Below are 17,091 nucleotides of genomic sequence, written 5' to 3'. Positions count from 1 at the left end.
GTTCCAACCGAACCATTTGTTGATATACCCAGACCATCAGAGGCCCATCATATGACAACCTCATCACAATACTTCATGACTGTCTGAATGACGAGGATATAAAGGTCGGTCAATTTTTTTTTTCGAAATATGACTTGTCAGTTAAATTATCGATGCTTGCAATAAGAAAGAACTTTGACTATCGTATAAAAAAGTCAAAAAAGAGCTTACTAACTATCCAGTGTTCGATGGAGGAATGCAAGTGGAGGAAAAATGAAAGAAAGTGATTCATTCAAAGTGACGAAATATCCCAAGGAACATACATATTCTCTTGAAATGAAAACTGGTAATCATCGACAAGCAAAAAGTTGGGTTATTGGACACATAATCAAGTCCAAATACGAACAAGTTGGTCGAACCTACCGTCCAAGGGATATAATTGAGGACGTCCGACGCGATTATAGAGTGAACATTACCTACGGACGGGCTTATCGCGCTAGAGAGTACGGGTTGGTGTATGCACGAGGGTCACTAGATGGATCATATGCTATTGTTAGGGCATATGGTGAGGCACTTAAGCTTGCAAATCGAGGTACCATATTTGAGGTTGAAGTAGAGGACGGACAATACTTTAAGTTCATCTTCATGGCACTTGGTCTGTGTATCAGAGGTTTTCTAAACTGCATCCGCCCAGTAATCATTGTTGATGGGACACATTTGCATGAGAAATACAAAGGTATGTTGTTAATAACAATGTGTATTGATGGAAATAACAACATATATCCTATCGCCTTCAGTATTGTAGATGGTGAGAATGATGCATCACGGACTTGGTTCATGACTCATTTGAAGGCTTCGATAGGAGACGTTCCCAATCTAGTGATTATATCATATCGTCACATCTCAATGCAAAGGTTGTTGCAAAGATATTCCCTGATGCATTTCATGCATTGTGTATATACTATATTCGCAACAATTTGGTGAACAAATTCAAGAATAAAGACATAATCCCACACTTTTACCTAGCAGTGAAAGCTTATAGAATGTCTGACTTTTAGATGTATTGGGCTGAGTTCTATCAATATCTTGGTGTGACGGTCTATCTTGAGGAGGTTGGATTACAACGATGGGCAAGGGTTTATCAAGTCCATTGTAGGTATGACAATATGATGATAAATATAGTAGAATTCCTCAATGGAGTGTTGAAAGATGTCCGAGAACTACCAATCACAAAGCATTAGAGCATATCCGCGAGTGGCTATAAGGTTGGTTCTATATCCAACGTACACATGCAATGGCATGCATAAAAATTGTAACTGATTACACAATGAGTATTCTTAAGGAATCAGAATTGATGTCTAGAACATATCGCGTTTCTTCGATAGATATGCATATAATTAATGTGGACGACGGATATTTGGTGGGGTTGGTTGATCTTCGTTCATGGATATGTACATGTATAGAGTTTAATTGCCTCGAGAATCTTCCCAGTCGAACACAGTCAAGAATGGGTTGGAGATGTTGGAGATTTTGAACCAATTCTACCATCGAAAAAGGTAGCAAGTGTAGGTCGACGTTAAACCGTCAGGATACCTTCAATTGGAGAGGATCCACGACAAATACACAGGTGTACACGATGTAGTCAGAGAGGACATAACAAGAAAACGTGCAGACAAACATTGGTAACATCTGACACTGGCCCATCTAGACTAAACAGTATGTAATTTTCGCTTCGTTTTTTCTGTACAATACCAATTATACTGTACAAATTTATACTATACAATATGTAATTTTAGCACCAATTATATTGTACAATATGTAATTTTAACACAAATTTATCTAAACGATCATTTAGATATTTATTTGCTTAGATAAATATACAACACCAATTGTATTATACAAATTTAGCACAAATTTATCTAAACGATCGCATAACAAAAACTAAACGATCCCATAACAAAATCTAAACGATCGCATAACAAAACCTAAACGATCGTATAACAAAAACTAAACGATCGCATAACAGATATCTAAACGATTGCGTAATAAAAACTAAACGATGGCATAAACATATATCTACACGATCGCGTAATAGTCAACCAAACGATCGTATAACAAAAACTAAATGATTACTTAACAGATATCTAAATAATTGCATAATAGATATCTAAATGATCGTATAACGAAGACTAAACAATCGCGTAACAGTTAGCCAAACAATCGTATAATGGATATCTAGACGATCGCGTAACAGTTAACTAAACGATCGCATAACAGATGTCTAAACGATCACGTAACAGTTAGCTAAATGATCGCGTAGTATTCTCTATACAATCGCTTAGTAATCTCTATCTGATCGCTCGGTAATATCTAAATGCTCGCTTCATATTCTCTCAACTATCAAGAAATAAACGAAATGGAGGGAGAGAGAGATTTTTTAAAAACTAGGGGTAATTTTAAATTTTTGCATGGGAAAAAGGTTAGTACTAGAAAAGTTTTTAGAAAGAGGTCATTGATAGAAAAGTCTTTGGGTTTCAGGTCATTTTGTGGAATTTTCCCAAAATGTCCCCTCTAAAACCCTAACTCCCATATCACCTTTCATCGTCTTCCATCATTTTTCGTCTTATAGCAATCTCTTCATAATTTCTTGGCTCAAGATTCTTATGGCGTTTCAATTTCAATCTCGTCTTCGAGTTTGGAAGATTTTGTCTTCAACAATTCGGAAATGGGAAAGAGATTTTCCTCTGCTCCACGATTCATTGCGAATGCCGAATTTCTCACTCTCGCCGGCGCAATCTCGCTGTTTTGCCTCCAATTCCATCGATGACGATTGGGCCTTCTCAAAGTCCGAGCCAAGAACCAGCCCTCCGCAGCGGCGTTCTCCTCCTCCGGATCATCGCGAAGCTCGTCGAGTTCCCAATTTCAATAAGGAAGTATCTGCGCCTTTCCCTGATGATAATCGGAATCAACGCTTTAATAGACGTTCGGAAGGTTCCTCTTCTCGATTCGCAAATGAAGCGTCGATTTCGCGGCAAAGGAATGAGTCTTTAACTCAGAAGGATTTTAGCTTTCTTGAAAGATTCAAGCTGAACACTGATAATCAGAGTAGTAGTATAGAGAAGACTGAGGAGAGTTCTTCTGCTCGGTTATCTGAATCAATGCAGGAGAAGCAGTCGCAACCGCAGCGTCCTCCAGAAGCCGATGAGATATTCAGGAAAATGAAGGAGACTGGTCTAATTCCCAACGCTGTCGCTATGCTTGATGGACTCTGTAAAGATGGGCTTATTCAAGAAGCAATGAAGCTATTTGCTTTGATTCGTGAAAAGGGTACAATTCCAGAAGTTGTGATTTACACTGCTGTCGTTGATGGGTTTTGCAAGGCGGAGAAGCTTGATGAAGCAATTAGGATTTTCAGGAAAATGCAGAATAATGGTATTCCTCCTAATGCCTTCAGTTTCGGTGTCTTGATACAGGGATTATACAAATGCAAAAAATTAGAGGATGCTGTAGCTTTTTGTATTGAGATGTTAGAATCTGGGCATTCTCCAAATCTAAACACTTTTGTTGGCTTAATTGATGAGTTATGCAATGAAAAGGGCGTGGATGAAGCTCATAGTGTCGTAGAAACCTTGAAGCAAAAGGGGTTCTTGATTAATGAGAAAGCTTTAAGAGAACTTTTAAATAAAAGAGCTCCATTTTCACCACATATCTGGGAAGTGGTCTTTGGGAAGAAGAATAAAAAGGAATTTTTCTGAGATTGTTGTCGTAGTTTACAAGTTGTAAGTCTTCTTTCCTTTCCCTCTTATGTAACCTTCGCTAATTCAAGTTATGTTTACTGTAACAAATTGTCTTCAATCGTGTGATAGCTTCTTAAGCTTGTGCGAATTGTTGGGTACAAAATTGAAAAGGTACGAAACAAGGAAAAGAAGAAAAGGAGAATAGATCGTTTGCTACCTTAGTCTTTACAATCTTTACAACTTATCATATTTTATTTAGTTTAATCAAATTTATTAAATTTTTTATATCTTCATCAGCGTTTAAGGATGGTTGTGATTTGTAAAAGTGGTGGTTCATGTAACTCTTTTAGGAGCTTTCTAGGTTTTAACTATTTTTTAGGTGAAAATCAGGCTTTCAATGAGGAAAAAAATGAAAGAGTACATAGCCATCCAAGAAACCAAGCTCACAAAAGGGAGTGCCACTTGAGGATGGGACTCCATTTGTGTAAAATGATTCCTAACGAAAAACCTTCGTCCTTGAAGCCAAAAGACCTTTTGGGTTTTAACTATTATTTATAATTACGTAGACATCTTTGTCATAATCTTCCGCCTTCCGCCCACCCTCGTTTCTCTTTGTTATCTTCACTGGAAATAATGTTGCCTAGGTGACTTTTGATTTCCTCTGGTCCACCTCAAGCTTACTGCACAAGTTTACAACTTCTAGTATCACTCAACATAAAGCTAGCCCAACCTAATAACCAAGGACAATAAGATAAGCGCACACATTTAAAGCTTCCAAAATCACTCACATAGGCATAAACATACAATAACTTATGTGTAAATCTTACTTAGTGGTGCTGGTTCCCCGTCCCTCTCTTTCTTCTCCCTCTTCATCTTCTTTTTCTTATCAACACCAGCTGGAAGTGTAAAAGTTTACATGGATAAAAACCACCTTGAGCTTACCCGATTGAAAAGGTTCAAATTGCCTTTAAATGATACTCAAATTTTTTTTTCTGCATCAGCATATTCATCACTGTTATGAAAAACTAAGAATTATGTTTGTATTTCTCACTGCATCATTAATTACATTTCAATCAAGAAGAATAACTGATTGTGAAGATTTTGACTTGGATGCTCAATGAGGGATCACAATTCAATTATTATGGTTAAATATTTGCGAGCAAAGGTGCTTCTTATGGGATTGAGAAGTAGGAGTTCGTACCCTTTATTACTTCTAGAGTATTTGGTTATTATTATTATGATGGATCAAACCGGAGTTTTCATTAAATAAGGGCGCATAATTTTTATTCTGTTAATTATGGATATGGCTAAGGTTATGCAGCTCCCAAGTGTAAATGTTTATCTGTATGATTATGTAGGTGAAGATACCAATCATATCACTGAGAAGAAGCCACAAGTTGAAAACATTGGAACTCAGTAGCCAGAATGTAATGATTGTGTTGAAGAATAAAATACTGGTTGAAGAGCGAACAATGCAACTATTGAAATGAGCTCTAAAAGCAGGTCAAGTTTGGGGAACAAAAACTTGTGCAGTCAAGTTCATCGACCGTTGTGAAAGACTGTGGATCAATCGGCCTGGAAGAGATTAGCTACGGTTTATGATGGATATTTTTTGCAAGATTGAACATCAGAAAATGTGTTAAATTTGCCATTTACCTCTTAGATTCTTTTTTTAACAACAATTATGTAAAGTTATGAATATTTCCTTGCTTCCTACCACTAATGACTATAGAGAGATTGACATTTTTTTTTCCAATCAGGCTTGACTTCCCTTATTTGATTATAAAGAGCTGTACACATACAAAGTGTTTCAATCTAACCCAAAAGCTTAACCTAATAGGTTGATTGGTGATTTACCATGACATAAGAGCAAGAGATCTTGTATTCAAACTTCTTTAACGTCATTTCTTCTCCAATTAATATTGATTTCTACTTGTAGGTTTTCTACAAAGTTTTAATCCCACGATTAAAGGGAGTATTAAGTGTTGGTATAATTAAATTTACCGTAACTCCTCCGTTAAAATTTTGAGTTAATTGTTGATTTAATAAAAAACATGAAGTATCCTTGATTGTTGATTTTGTGTTGAGTTCTGTTCATGGCTGTACTCTACTCCCTGTTATATTATATTTAATTTAGGTGAGAAGAGTGAAGAATATGGAACAGACACACCATCTGGCTCTGGAGAGGAGAATGAGAAAGAAAGTCCACGTTGCAAGGTACCCATTTTTTTTAAAGCTAAGGCACAACTCATCAGATATATATATATTTTCTTTACAGGAGCATAGGTGATTTGGTCGGTATTATTCTATCTTGAACTGCAAGTTTAGTCAAAACTTGGGAAGGGAGGTGGATTCTCTTGTTTTCTTATTGTTAATTGTTATTACGAGTGAAATGAAAGGGTGGTATTAAGATATGAATGGAAAATTTTGGATTTTGGCATCATGTGGATGTTTAGATACTTGAGGCATTGACTAACTTATGAAGTATTGAGTGCAATGTGGGGTCGGCGCCGGCCCTCCTTTCCAGCCGGAATCATGGTTCTAACACACTAAAATATTAATAAAGAAACCCAATGGATTTTATGAAATCTTCGTTTCACAAATTTTGAGGGGTTTATTTATTATTTTTTTTTTTTTATTTTTTAGATGAAGTTCGATAACATGTGGGTTAGGTGAGAGTAGAGATTTGAACCTTTTACTTTTTAATCGATAATTTGTGTTTAACCAATTGATCTATACTTGCAGTTAGCAAAATTTTAAGGTTCAAGTTCATGCTTCGTGTGGATGTTTTCCCATTTTAGTTATTAATCGCTAACTACATAAATTCAAGTGCATAAAAGCAACCATTTACATCACTGCACACTTAACTTCACAAATAATAAACTCTTTTCTTTGCACAAGCTGGTCACAGTTTAATTCGATTTTGCTGAACCGAATTGAACGGCATATATTCAATTTTAGATATATGGTTCAGTTGGGTTCGATTTTCAATTTTTGGATCTATATATTATATAAACAGTTGGTTTGGTTTTCAAATCCAAAAACGAACCAAAAACTTCGACTTTCCTTATAATCTTAAACCAACCCAAACCGATATTTCAGTAAAAAACTGAATTTTTGGTTTGGTTCAGTTAGATCTTGTCATTCGGTTTGATTTGGTTGGTTTTAGTGAAGAACCCTTACAAGCAGGAGGATTTATTAGCAGAGTTCAGTTGTTGGGTGCAACAAGATTGGTCAGTATTATATGGATCAATATTTTATAGATTCTCATCGTTACAATATACAATTAAGCTTCCCTTTCCCAAAATCATAATCTATAATATATTATGAGTCAAATATCCTTGGTTGGTTATATTCCTCCAAAAGTCAAGGCCTGAAGTCAACCCACCTGATTATGGTAAGCCAAGTTCCTACTATATAAATGCCTCTTGTTCTTCCATGGTTACAGAAAGAAACCAACAGAGAAGAAAAAGAAGCAGCAGCTGCTGGTCTTGAGTTTATTTATTTATTTTTGGCAGAATGATAGGCTTGGCATGTAGAGGTTCAATGTCCATGGCCACCATTGTCTTCTTAACTTGTTTGTTGATCCCTCTGCTTCAACTGAAGGCAGCCATCGTGAGCATGTTCGGCATTCTATCGGGCAGGATGTGTCAGACGCTTGAGACAGCGTGTGAGGTAAAACTTCTGGTTTATAGGTTCAAAGAACTGCAGCGCGGTGGCGGATCGGAGGAGGAGATTTGCTCCGTTTGCTTGGCGGAGTTCACCAGAGAAGATTTGGTGAGCCAGCTGCATAATTGCAGCCATGTTTTCCATCTAGAATGTATTGAGAATTGGCTACAAAGAAACCACTTTACCTGCCCTCTTTGCAGATCCTTCCTCTTTCAAGCATTGTAAATCTTTTAGGAATCTGAGTGCGGTCCATTGTTTCCAAGATAGTTCAATTAGTACAACTTAATTCGTATGGATAATATAGATCGTTAAATGTCACTATTGAATTGTTGTCTTGAACGATCAAGTCGTCTTGTCAATCTAATATTAATTCAGAAGTCAAAAATCGATAACATCTTGTTACACTTAAAAAAGTATATATATTTGTCATTCTTTTTTAAATGGGTTGTTTTGTCAGCCTTTGTGTTTGTTTATTTATTTATTTTCTTTTCAAAAGCTTTTTTTTTCATTTGGCCTTTTTTATAGTTAAAAGGGAGTTTTCATGTATTAAAATGGGTTACCCTTTTAAGGTTTTTAATTTGCTTAGACATCTTTTAAAGCAACCATTTAAAAAAATTAAGCCAATAAAACAAATAAAGAATTAAGGATTATTTGGGTGGGCTATAGAATTGTTTAAAAATGATTTTTAGCACAAAAATTTAGTCCTAATCCTAACATGTTTGACCTAATAGTTTATTTTATGAATTGACCATCTTATATAATCATTAGAATAATTTCATTAGAATAGCAGAACAACTATCAAGCAATTCCAAGTAATCAAGTTCAATCAAAAGCAAACCATTATCATATAATAGTAAATAAATAGAAAACAAAATCGAAAATAAATTTTTGGGAAAAATATCAATGTATAAGGTAATTATTTTAAGTAGTAAAACTATTGAAAAATAATATAGCGGAATGTCACTTCTATCAATGGATAAACTGCAGTAGACTTCTATCACTTAGGAGGTGTTTGATAAATGGATATAAGCCCATAAAGAAAACCTATGGGTTATTAAAACCATTTTTTATCCACTCAAAACTCCTCTTTTTTATCCCCTCAAAACTAACCCTAAAAATCAATATACTTTAATTTCTTTCTCTCTTCACTCTTTGCCAGTTGGATCCAGATCTGATTTTTTTTTTTTTTTTTTTTTTTTTTTTTTTTTTATCGTCAAACCTTTAGATTCTATTTTCATTTCTTTCTATCTTCCCTCATCTTTGCCGTTTGGACCCAGATCTATTTTTTTTTTTTTTTTTTTTTGCATATGTCATGACATGTAATTTTTGTGTTTATATTATGACACGGATATTATAAGTATCGAAAATAACATATATTTTGTGAATTTTTTTTGGAAATGAAAAATGTTACTATACTACATCACATTCTCACCATCATAATCAAATGAAAAGTAATTATCCTATGTACAATTTCAATTCCAAATATACTATCCATATTATATAAAAATAAACTATATGATATGTGAAATAATAAAGTTAAGTTAGTAAGATTCAATATATAATACAAAAAAACTGCATCAGATCCCCAACTCATAACAAACACAGACAATAATTATCAACTCAACTCTACAAACAAACACAGTCAATTTAACTTCCTAGATAATTTAACTCTCCAGATAATAATTACCAACACAACTCAACTCTCTACTTTTATCACACACCAAACACACCCTTAGTGATTAAAATCTATCATGGTGTTTCATGGACCGCGACATTTTACAATATTTATAAATAAGTTGGCTTATTTTTATTTATTTGAAAATTTCCCTAATTTATACCTTTAAGTTTTAGGACTCGTATCAATTAAAATTTGAATTAATGATTGTATCACTTTAAATTCTAAACTTTCATAAATGTATTAATTTACACTCTCCTTCAAATATTGTTCGAAAAATATCATTTGGAACTTATGAATGTTACAGTTAAATTTTAAATTATTATAAGTGAATCAAGGGGGATTTGCAAAAATATAAAAATAATGGAAACTATTTACACAAACTAGCAACATTTAATCTACTTTGATATAGAAACTGATAGAAGTCTATCATTAATATTATGTGATAGAAGTTGATAAAAATCTACTATTGTCTATCAATATCTTTTTTATTATTTTTATAAATAATTTGATATTTTTTCGATCTGTGAAAATTTTCTGTAAATCAATCTAAATGCACTATTAAAATTACATTTAAAAATGGTTAATGCACAATTGTTTGTTTAACATTCTAAAAATGGGTTTGAAATCTGACATCTTAAACTATAATAAAGTCTAGATGGATGCTAATGGCCCGTTAGGAAACTACTTTATCTTTTCCCTTAATAATTTAATCCCACGCGCTCACGTACGAGAAAAAGGTCAACGTTTTTTTTTTTATATAAAAAAGTCAACGACTAGACAATTTTAATCGTCAACGATTGATTCCCCGGTAAAACGGATTAATTAGATCCAAAAAGCTTTGAGATTGGGCTTTTAAATTTTTTTGTACGAAAAGCCCAAAGGCCGATTTGTAGGCCCAGTCGAATTAAATGGGCCTAATTGAACTGGGCCCATTTCGAGCCCGATGTCTTTGGCGGGTAGGAATTCTGAAGAAATTATATTCTACAGCAGAACGACGGAGGAGAAGAAACTGTACTCTGATCGGAGAGATCGAATTCTTGTTGAGGATTTTGGATTTGAGATTTTTTATTTTTGAAAGTTCACAGGAAAATGGTAAGTGATTTCATTGTTTTGATTTATTTCTGGATTTTGTTTGTTTCAAGGGTGAAATCACGTTGTTCAATGCGTTTAAGTCTTCCTCATCGTGGATCTGGTTTGCTCTTTCTTTATGGCATGGTTTAATTGGTTCTTTATTTTGCTTCTGTATTGTTGTTTCGATCTTAAGTTGATTTGGAGTGGTTTTGTTGTTGTAAAGATTCAGATCTTTGCTTAGCTGACATCCGAATTACCCAACTTTCGTTTCTATTTGTTGTTTGATTTGTCGTGTTCATTCGTTTATGTCGCTGCATAGCATCTGGAATTTCAGGAATAGTTCTTTTATCTTGGGATTTGGATTTAGTCTTGCTAGGTGGTTTGGGATTGTAATCGTGGTCTGTTCTAACTCCCTCATTTGGTTGTGCCTCCCTTGGGCAGAGCTATTTCTTCTCTATTGAGCTAATAATGTTAGGTTCAAACAAAGTTCCATATTGGTTACGGAAGGAAATGATCATGGATATATAAGTAATAATAATTATCTCCATTGATATTTGCACCTTTTAGAGTGGTTCTTAAAACAAAACCAGAAGGTTTATTACAAAGTAGACATAAGGGTTTATGCCTAAAGTAGACAATATCATACCATTGTGGAGATATGTGTTCTGTTGTCCATGTCTAGACTGGAGGAGTGGCGATTTATTTCATTTCTTTTGTTCTCAAGCTTGTGAATGTGTTTCAGACATAAATTCCTGAATCTTATTCTTGCTCTCTTCTCAAGACTTTTGCTAATTACCCGTAAGTTCTTACAATTTTGGACTGGAGCCCCTTTTTGTAGGGTTTAAGTGTTTGGCATCTTTGGTTTTGGGTGTTTTTTGTATGCTCTTTAGCTTTTCCTGTTGCATGCTCTCTTTTTTCTTCCATAAAAGCTTGGTTTCTCATAAAACAATCGTTCTCCTCTGTGCTGGTGCAACTTAAGTTCAGTGTTCATATCTTCAACTTTTTGGTTCCCCAAAAAAGCAAAGACGGCCTAATCTATATCTTGCATGGTGTTCTAACTGATGTTGGTGTAAACTTCCAGATTCACTTTGTGCTTCTTATAAGTAGACAAGGAAAAGTAAGGTTGACAAAATGGTATTCTCCTTATTCTCAGAAGGAGAGATCTAAGGTAGGTCAGCTATTTGCCTCATTATGTAATTTAATGCTAATAGCTTCATTGAATTTCCAATCAATAAGAATATTTGCAAAAGCTTGTAGGCTTTCCACATATCTCAAAGTGTATTTTCTTTAATAAGACTTAGATTTATTGTTGGACTTACCACATTATGGCATATGCTTGTGTCTGCTCATGTTCTTTAAAAAGGTTATCCGTGAGCTTAGTGGAATGATTCTAAATCGGGGCCCTAAGCTTTGTAACTTTGTGGAATGGAGGGGACTCAAAGCCGTCTATAAAAGGTACTTCATGGTTTATTAATGTGTTCTGCAACCCAAATTTTTATTTTGTCCACGTTGCCCGTTCTAAATGTGATGAATGATGATACTACTGGACTTGGAATGCAGATATGCTAGTCTTTACTTTTGCATGTGCATTGATCAGGATGACAATGAATTAGAGATCCTTGAAATTATTCATCATTATGTTGAGATTTTGGACCGTTACTTCGGCAGTGTAAGTGAATTCGATTTTAGTTCCAAGTTGTTTGAGACTATTCTTCTTGCACCCTCTTTAGTTAACAATCTAAACTGACATTTCTTTTCTGCATTTTTATGATCTTCCATTTATGTCTGTAGGTCTGTGAGTTGGATTTGATCTTCAACTTTCACAAGGTATTATTTACTTGCTTATATTAAATGTCCACCTTCTCTTTAATATGCATTTCATTGCCTCTGAATTACTTGCCTCCGAAACTTTGGACACGTTGTTTATTTATTTATTATTATTATTTTTAACATTGAAGGCCTATTATATATTGGATGAGCTTCTAATTGCTGGCGAACTCCAAGAATCAAGCAAGAAAACAGTAGCAAGATTGATAGCTGCACAGGTACTCTCTCCTTTATCTTTGCAATACCTTCGTTATGATTTCAATTTAGCTGATACAGCAATTGATATTCCATTGTAGGATTCGTTGGTGGAGACTGCAAAGGAGCAAGCTAGTTCAATAAGTAATATAATTGCACAGGCCACCAAGTAGGAATACTTGAGTGTATGTTTCAGTTTTTGTGAAATTGATTTGTTCTGAAGTATTGTAATTATATGTTATCTGAACTTGTATCAAACAACTGAATGCCTTATTTTTGCTTGTTGCATTTGTAGTATTACACAAATTGCTTTTTCTGATTTTCCAGTGATTCCATCAATCTGGCGAAATATTTTCCTGGATGTTCTATTGTTAATCACGAAAACAAATGTTATTGCTTGCTAGAAACAGTCTTTCTTTGCTGAGAAGCATGTTGATGCTGCTGAGTTATCACAGCTTGGACGTTGTTCCATCACCCTCTACGCCCCCTTTGGTTGCCTTGAAGTTGCTGGGGAACAGGGAGGGTGAGAACATAGAAGACTCATATCAATTTGAAATCTTTTTCAGCATAGCTTCGCTCTCGGGATGGATGCCAGGGAAATGGATAGCAAACTTGAGATACTACTTCCGAGTTCAAAGCTAGATAGCAGGAGTAGAGCTACTCCCTTGTCCTCCCTTGGGGATTGGTCTCTTAGATTATGCACCTAAAAAGAAAGCATTAGCATTAGCAGTCCGAGGACCTTTAGTATCGTACCCTACCCCCATACCAGCAGCCTTCACGTGAAGCAAGACTGCCCTGACGTTTCTTCCTGCTTGCTTTCACAAACTCCTTTTTGCCTAACCATGACTGACATGTTTGGAAGTGATTCTAAAATGGTTAATATCATTTTTGACATTTTTAAAATCATTCTAAAACATGCTTTTAATAATTTAAAACTAATCTTGATGATATGATAAATGCATTCAAACACAAATTAAATAGAAAATTAATTTTGCGTGAATATAAATGTGTTTCGAACATGACAAAAATAATTTTAGCAATTTTAAAATCACCCACATACATTGCATTCAGTATCACCCAAGATTTGGCACTTTGTTTTTCTTTGTTTTATTTTATTTTAAATTGAGATGTCCAAGATCCTCCAATCCTTGTATTGTGCCTCCTCCTTATATGACTTCCTTGAATTCTTGAGAGGTTTAGCCAACCCTAAACCAATAAGGATCTTGTGTTATTTAAGCGAACTTGATAATTTTTTCCCTTAAATATTATGCTTCCAAGCTTTACTTTCTGACTTTGAGTTTGATTTTTTTTTTATGGATGGCCTTGCTTAGAATGCCCAAAAGAAAAATGACTACTTGGGAAAATAATAGAAAGTGACATTCTGCTTACGTCATAAGCATGTTATTTTATCGATTCGTCCTTGAGATGCATCCTGCCTTGCTAATACGAAGTTACTTGATCATCGATGGCTCGTCACTCGTTCCTCAATGCATGGTCACTCGATACGGCTGCAATCACATGTGTATGCTCGATCATATCCACGTTATACTCGATACTCGATTATTTTGCATTCCTAACCCGTTTAAAGGCGTTTGAAGTCCATTATTTCAACACTTTCGTGTTAGCTCAGTCTATTCTTTTTGTTCTTTCGATTGTATATCCTTTGACGACAACACCTCTACACTCGAAACTCGATTATCTCTGCATCAAGTAACATTCTTCTCCTCGTTTGTATTTTTTCATCATTCATTTGTTCTTTGTTATATTTTGGCATCATGTTCCTCGATATGCACTTGCATGTTACTCATACTCAACCAATAAAGTTTTCATTTCTATTTTCATATCTTGCATGTTTAGCTGGACCACGAGTTTGTTTTGTTTCAGTTTTCGTATTTTTGTTATTTCATAATGTCTAGAATTTAGGGTTTGAGTAGGATTATGCATGAAGGTAAAAAATCAAACCAAATGCTCGATAATCAACCATCTAGTCACATGTAATGTAGTGAGTAAGGGATACCATGTAGCATGTATCGGGTATCGAGAAATCGAGTATCGGGTATCGAGCTCGAGTATCGAGTATTGGGTATCTTATATCGTGCATCGTGTATCGAGTATTGAACAAAATTCTTACTTGCCCATGTTTTTTGTTATTCTGTGCAGTATGGCTAGACAATTCAAGATTCCTCCCCAGAATCGTTTCTCAGGCCAAGCGACTAGCCTATCCTCTTACATTGGGATGACTGACAAGTGAGTGAAAGAAAAGCTTACTCCCACTCAGCTTGCCCTCTTCAGGAAGACGGTATTTGGGCGATTCGTGGACATGAACATTATCTTCAACAGTCCATTAGATTCGTGGACATGGACATTATCTTCAACAGGTCATTGGTCCATTACATTCGATTGAGGGAAGTTAAAGACGATAGGAAGGATGCAATGACATTCGATTTGAATGGTATAGTTGTAGCATTCACCAAAGAAGACTTTCTATTGGTGACTAGATTGTGGTGGTCACCTAATTCAACAGTTGTGAGGAAGGGTGAAGCAGTTGGATCACTGCGTAGTAGGTACTTCAAGAATGATTTTTGCAGGGGACATTCACATTGGTACCTTAAAGACAGTATACAAGGGGATGGAGTTTGAGAACGATATGGATGTTGTGAAGATGACATTGGTCTATTATACTAAATTGAGTATGATGGGAAGGGAGAAGACGAGGGCTAATATCGACAAGACCTTATTAATTGATTTGGAGGATTTGGATTACTTCAATTCCATGGATTGGGGAAACGTGTTATGGGAGAGGACGTTACCTAGACTACAAGAGGATTGAGTGGTAAGGCAGAGAACTACAAAAAAAAAGGTTCAGGTACAATAAGAACTGCATTGTCAAGTACAACCTACCAGGATTTCCTCATGCATTTCAGATAATATTCATTCACTGGCCGGACGACATCTACTCATTGTAGTGTTATTGTCACTTACTACTTATTCTTTTTTATAATAGTTTATGAACACAGCAGAAGGGGATCGTCCAAATCTTTAGTTTCCACAGAAACTAAGTTTTATAGAATAATATATATATATGCAACAAGAATTTTACAACATGCTTTTTAAAATTAAAATTGAGAACAAAGGAATTATGAAATCCTTACCTTTGAATAACATTTTCTTCAAACTCCTCCAAAAAATCACGAACAATCAAGATGACCACCACCAATTGGTTTCCTCTATATTCTTTGGGATGAGAATCCAAAGAGTTCGTGGACTTTTCGAATTTTGAGAGAGGGAAAGATGAGATAAGAGAGTTTAAGAGAGATTGGGAAAAAAAATTCCATAGAATTTTTTAGTGTCACCTCTTCTCTGTCAAAGCGAAGAGGAAGATGAAAAAACCTCCCAACCACCCACTCACATTACGTGAGTTGAGAAAGAATAGGGGGAAGTTATTTCCCTCTCTAAACAAAATTCAAAAATTAAAATAAATTAATTTTAATATATATATATATATAACTCATTTAACTCATTTAATTATGTTATTCAACATCCATTAACTGTCGGACATTCCACTAAAGACTGATAGTTGCACTCTTCAACTATATATATATTTTTGTGTTCATTGGATGTAACTAGTCAACAACGTGATGACCCTTCACGAATTGCTCGTAAGTTCAGTTAGGTCAAAATTACCGTTTTGTTCCTATAGTTACATCTAACTCCTTAAGTACCACTGATCCCTCTAATGAACAATAAGTCATAGTCCAACTATGACTAAACCCCTCTCAGGCTAGGAGAGGGTGTGTTCGTACTCGTAGTGTCACCAGGATAAGGTATCCAGCCTTGTCCATCTACTAGAGACCATTTAGGTTATCACTTAAACATGATCCACCTGTATGTCTTTACATACATGTTTAAGCTACAGATGATAACCTTGAATGTTAGTTTATTGATTTGTGGGTTAATGCTACTAAATGTCAAATAAAACATCTCATATTTTATTAAAAAGTTAAAATATTTTTACAATACAATCATAAACTACATGATCCTATGAGATTTAGGGCATCAACCCCAACAATCTTCCACCTGTTCTAAAGCTAGTGGTGTGTACAATATACAAGTTACACTAATATATAAGTACACAAATCAATAAACTAGGGCATAAAACGCGTCTAATACAAAATCTCTCACTTGCCCTAAACTAAATGGGGCCTGTCCCATATACCCATACTCTGCAAATGACCTCAAACACCTTAGTTGTGAGAGCCTTTGTAAATGGATCAGCAACATTGTGTTCTAAATCTATTTGTGTGACGATCACGTCCCCTCAATGCACAATCTCTCGGGTGAGATGATACTTCCATTCTATATGCTTCCCATACTTGTGACTCCGAGGCTCTCGGAAATTAGCCACAACACCACTATTATCACAATAAAGGCTGATGGAATTTGACATGTTGGAACCACTTCCAGATCAGTCAGGAATTTCCTAAGCCACACAACTTCTTTTTCAGCTTCACAAGCTGCTACGTACTCAGCCTCCATGGTGGAGTCAACAGTGCACCCCTGCTTGGTGCTCCTCTAGACTACTGCCCCTCTGTTAAGAATGAACACTGATCCTGATGTGGATTTCCTAGAATCCATATCGGTTTGAAAATCAGAGTTTATGTATCCTGTAAAGATCAAATCCTTAGAACCATACACGAGCATATAGTCCCTCGTTCTCCGTAGATACTTGAGGATGTTCTTAACAACGGTCCAATATTCATATCTTGGATTAGGCTGATATCTATTAATTATCCTACCGCATAGCAGAAATCAAGTCTAGTACATAATATCGCACACATCAGGCTGCCAACAATCGATACATAAGGGATCCATCTTATTTCCTCAACTTCTTAAAATGTCTTAGGACACAGTTCCTTAGAAAATATAACTTCATAC

The 17,091-nt window shown here is 35.3% G+C and overlaps 2 protein-coding genes across 3 annotated transcripts; both read left to right on the top strand.

Moving 5' to 3' along the window:
- The first annotated feature begins 2,521 nt into the window (after positions 1-2,521).
- Positions 2,522-5,472, top strand: LOC120078659 (uncharacterized). 2 transcript variants are annotated; one of them, XM_039032952.2, is made up of 2 exons: positions 2,522-3,758; positions 5,075-5,472. In XM_039032952.2, the coding sequence occupies exon 1, from the start codon at positions 2,643-2,645 to the stop codon at positions 3,732-3,734; it is 1,092 nt and encodes a 363-aa protein (XP_038888880.1). In that variant the 5' UTR covers positions 2,522-2,642; the 3' UTR covers positions 3,735-3,758; positions 5,075-5,472. The 2 variants fall into 2 exon arrangements, with proteins under 2 accessions (XP_038888880.1, XP_038888881.1); XM_039032953.2 differs by having other exon boundaries at positions 2,566-3,411.
- A 4,547-nt stretch (positions 5,473-10,019) lies between these two features.
- Positions 10,020-12,478, top strand: LOC120078114 (AP-1 complex subunit sigma-2). The gene is made up of 7 exons (XM_039032334.2): positions 10,020-10,155; positions 11,216-11,302; positions 11,498-11,589; positions 11,695-11,803; positions 11,926-11,961; positions 12,093-12,179; positions 12,258-12,478. The coding sequence occupies exons 1-7, from the start codon at positions 10,153-10,155 to the stop codon at positions 12,327-12,329; spliced, it is 486 nt and encodes a 161-aa protein (XP_038888262.1). The 5' UTR covers positions 10,020-10,152; the 3' UTR covers positions 12,330-12,478.
- Positions 12,479-17,091: the final 4,613 nt, after the last annotated feature.

Source organism: Benincasa hispida, chromosome 5, assembly GCF_027475165.1.
Source record: "Benincasa hispida cultivar pf3 chromosome 5, pf3_genome.v1.1, whole genome shotgun sequence".
NCBI lineage: Eukaryota > Viridiplantae > Streptophyta > Magnoliopsida > Cucurbitales > Cucurbitaceae > Benincasa > Benincasa hispida.
The sequence above is the reverse complement of the archived record's forward strand: the minus strand, read 5'-3'. Positions and strand labels throughout refer to the sequence as shown.

Bases quoted from the DNA above. Each gene is read 5' to 3' on its own strand.
- LOC120078114 (XM_039032334.2), top strand. The intron at 11,303-11,497 runs GTAGGTCAGCTA...TTCTTTAAAAAG, and splicing joins CTCAGAAGGAGAGATCTAAG to GTTATCCGTGAGCTTAGTGG. The intron at 11,962-12,092 runs GTATTATTTACT...TTAACATTGAAG, and splicing joins TGATCTTCAACTTTCACAAG to GCCTATTATATATTGGATGA.
- LOC120078659 (XM_039032952.2), top strand. From the start codon at position 2,643: ATGGCGTTTCAATTTCAATCTCGTCTTCGAGTTTGGAAGATTTTGTCT.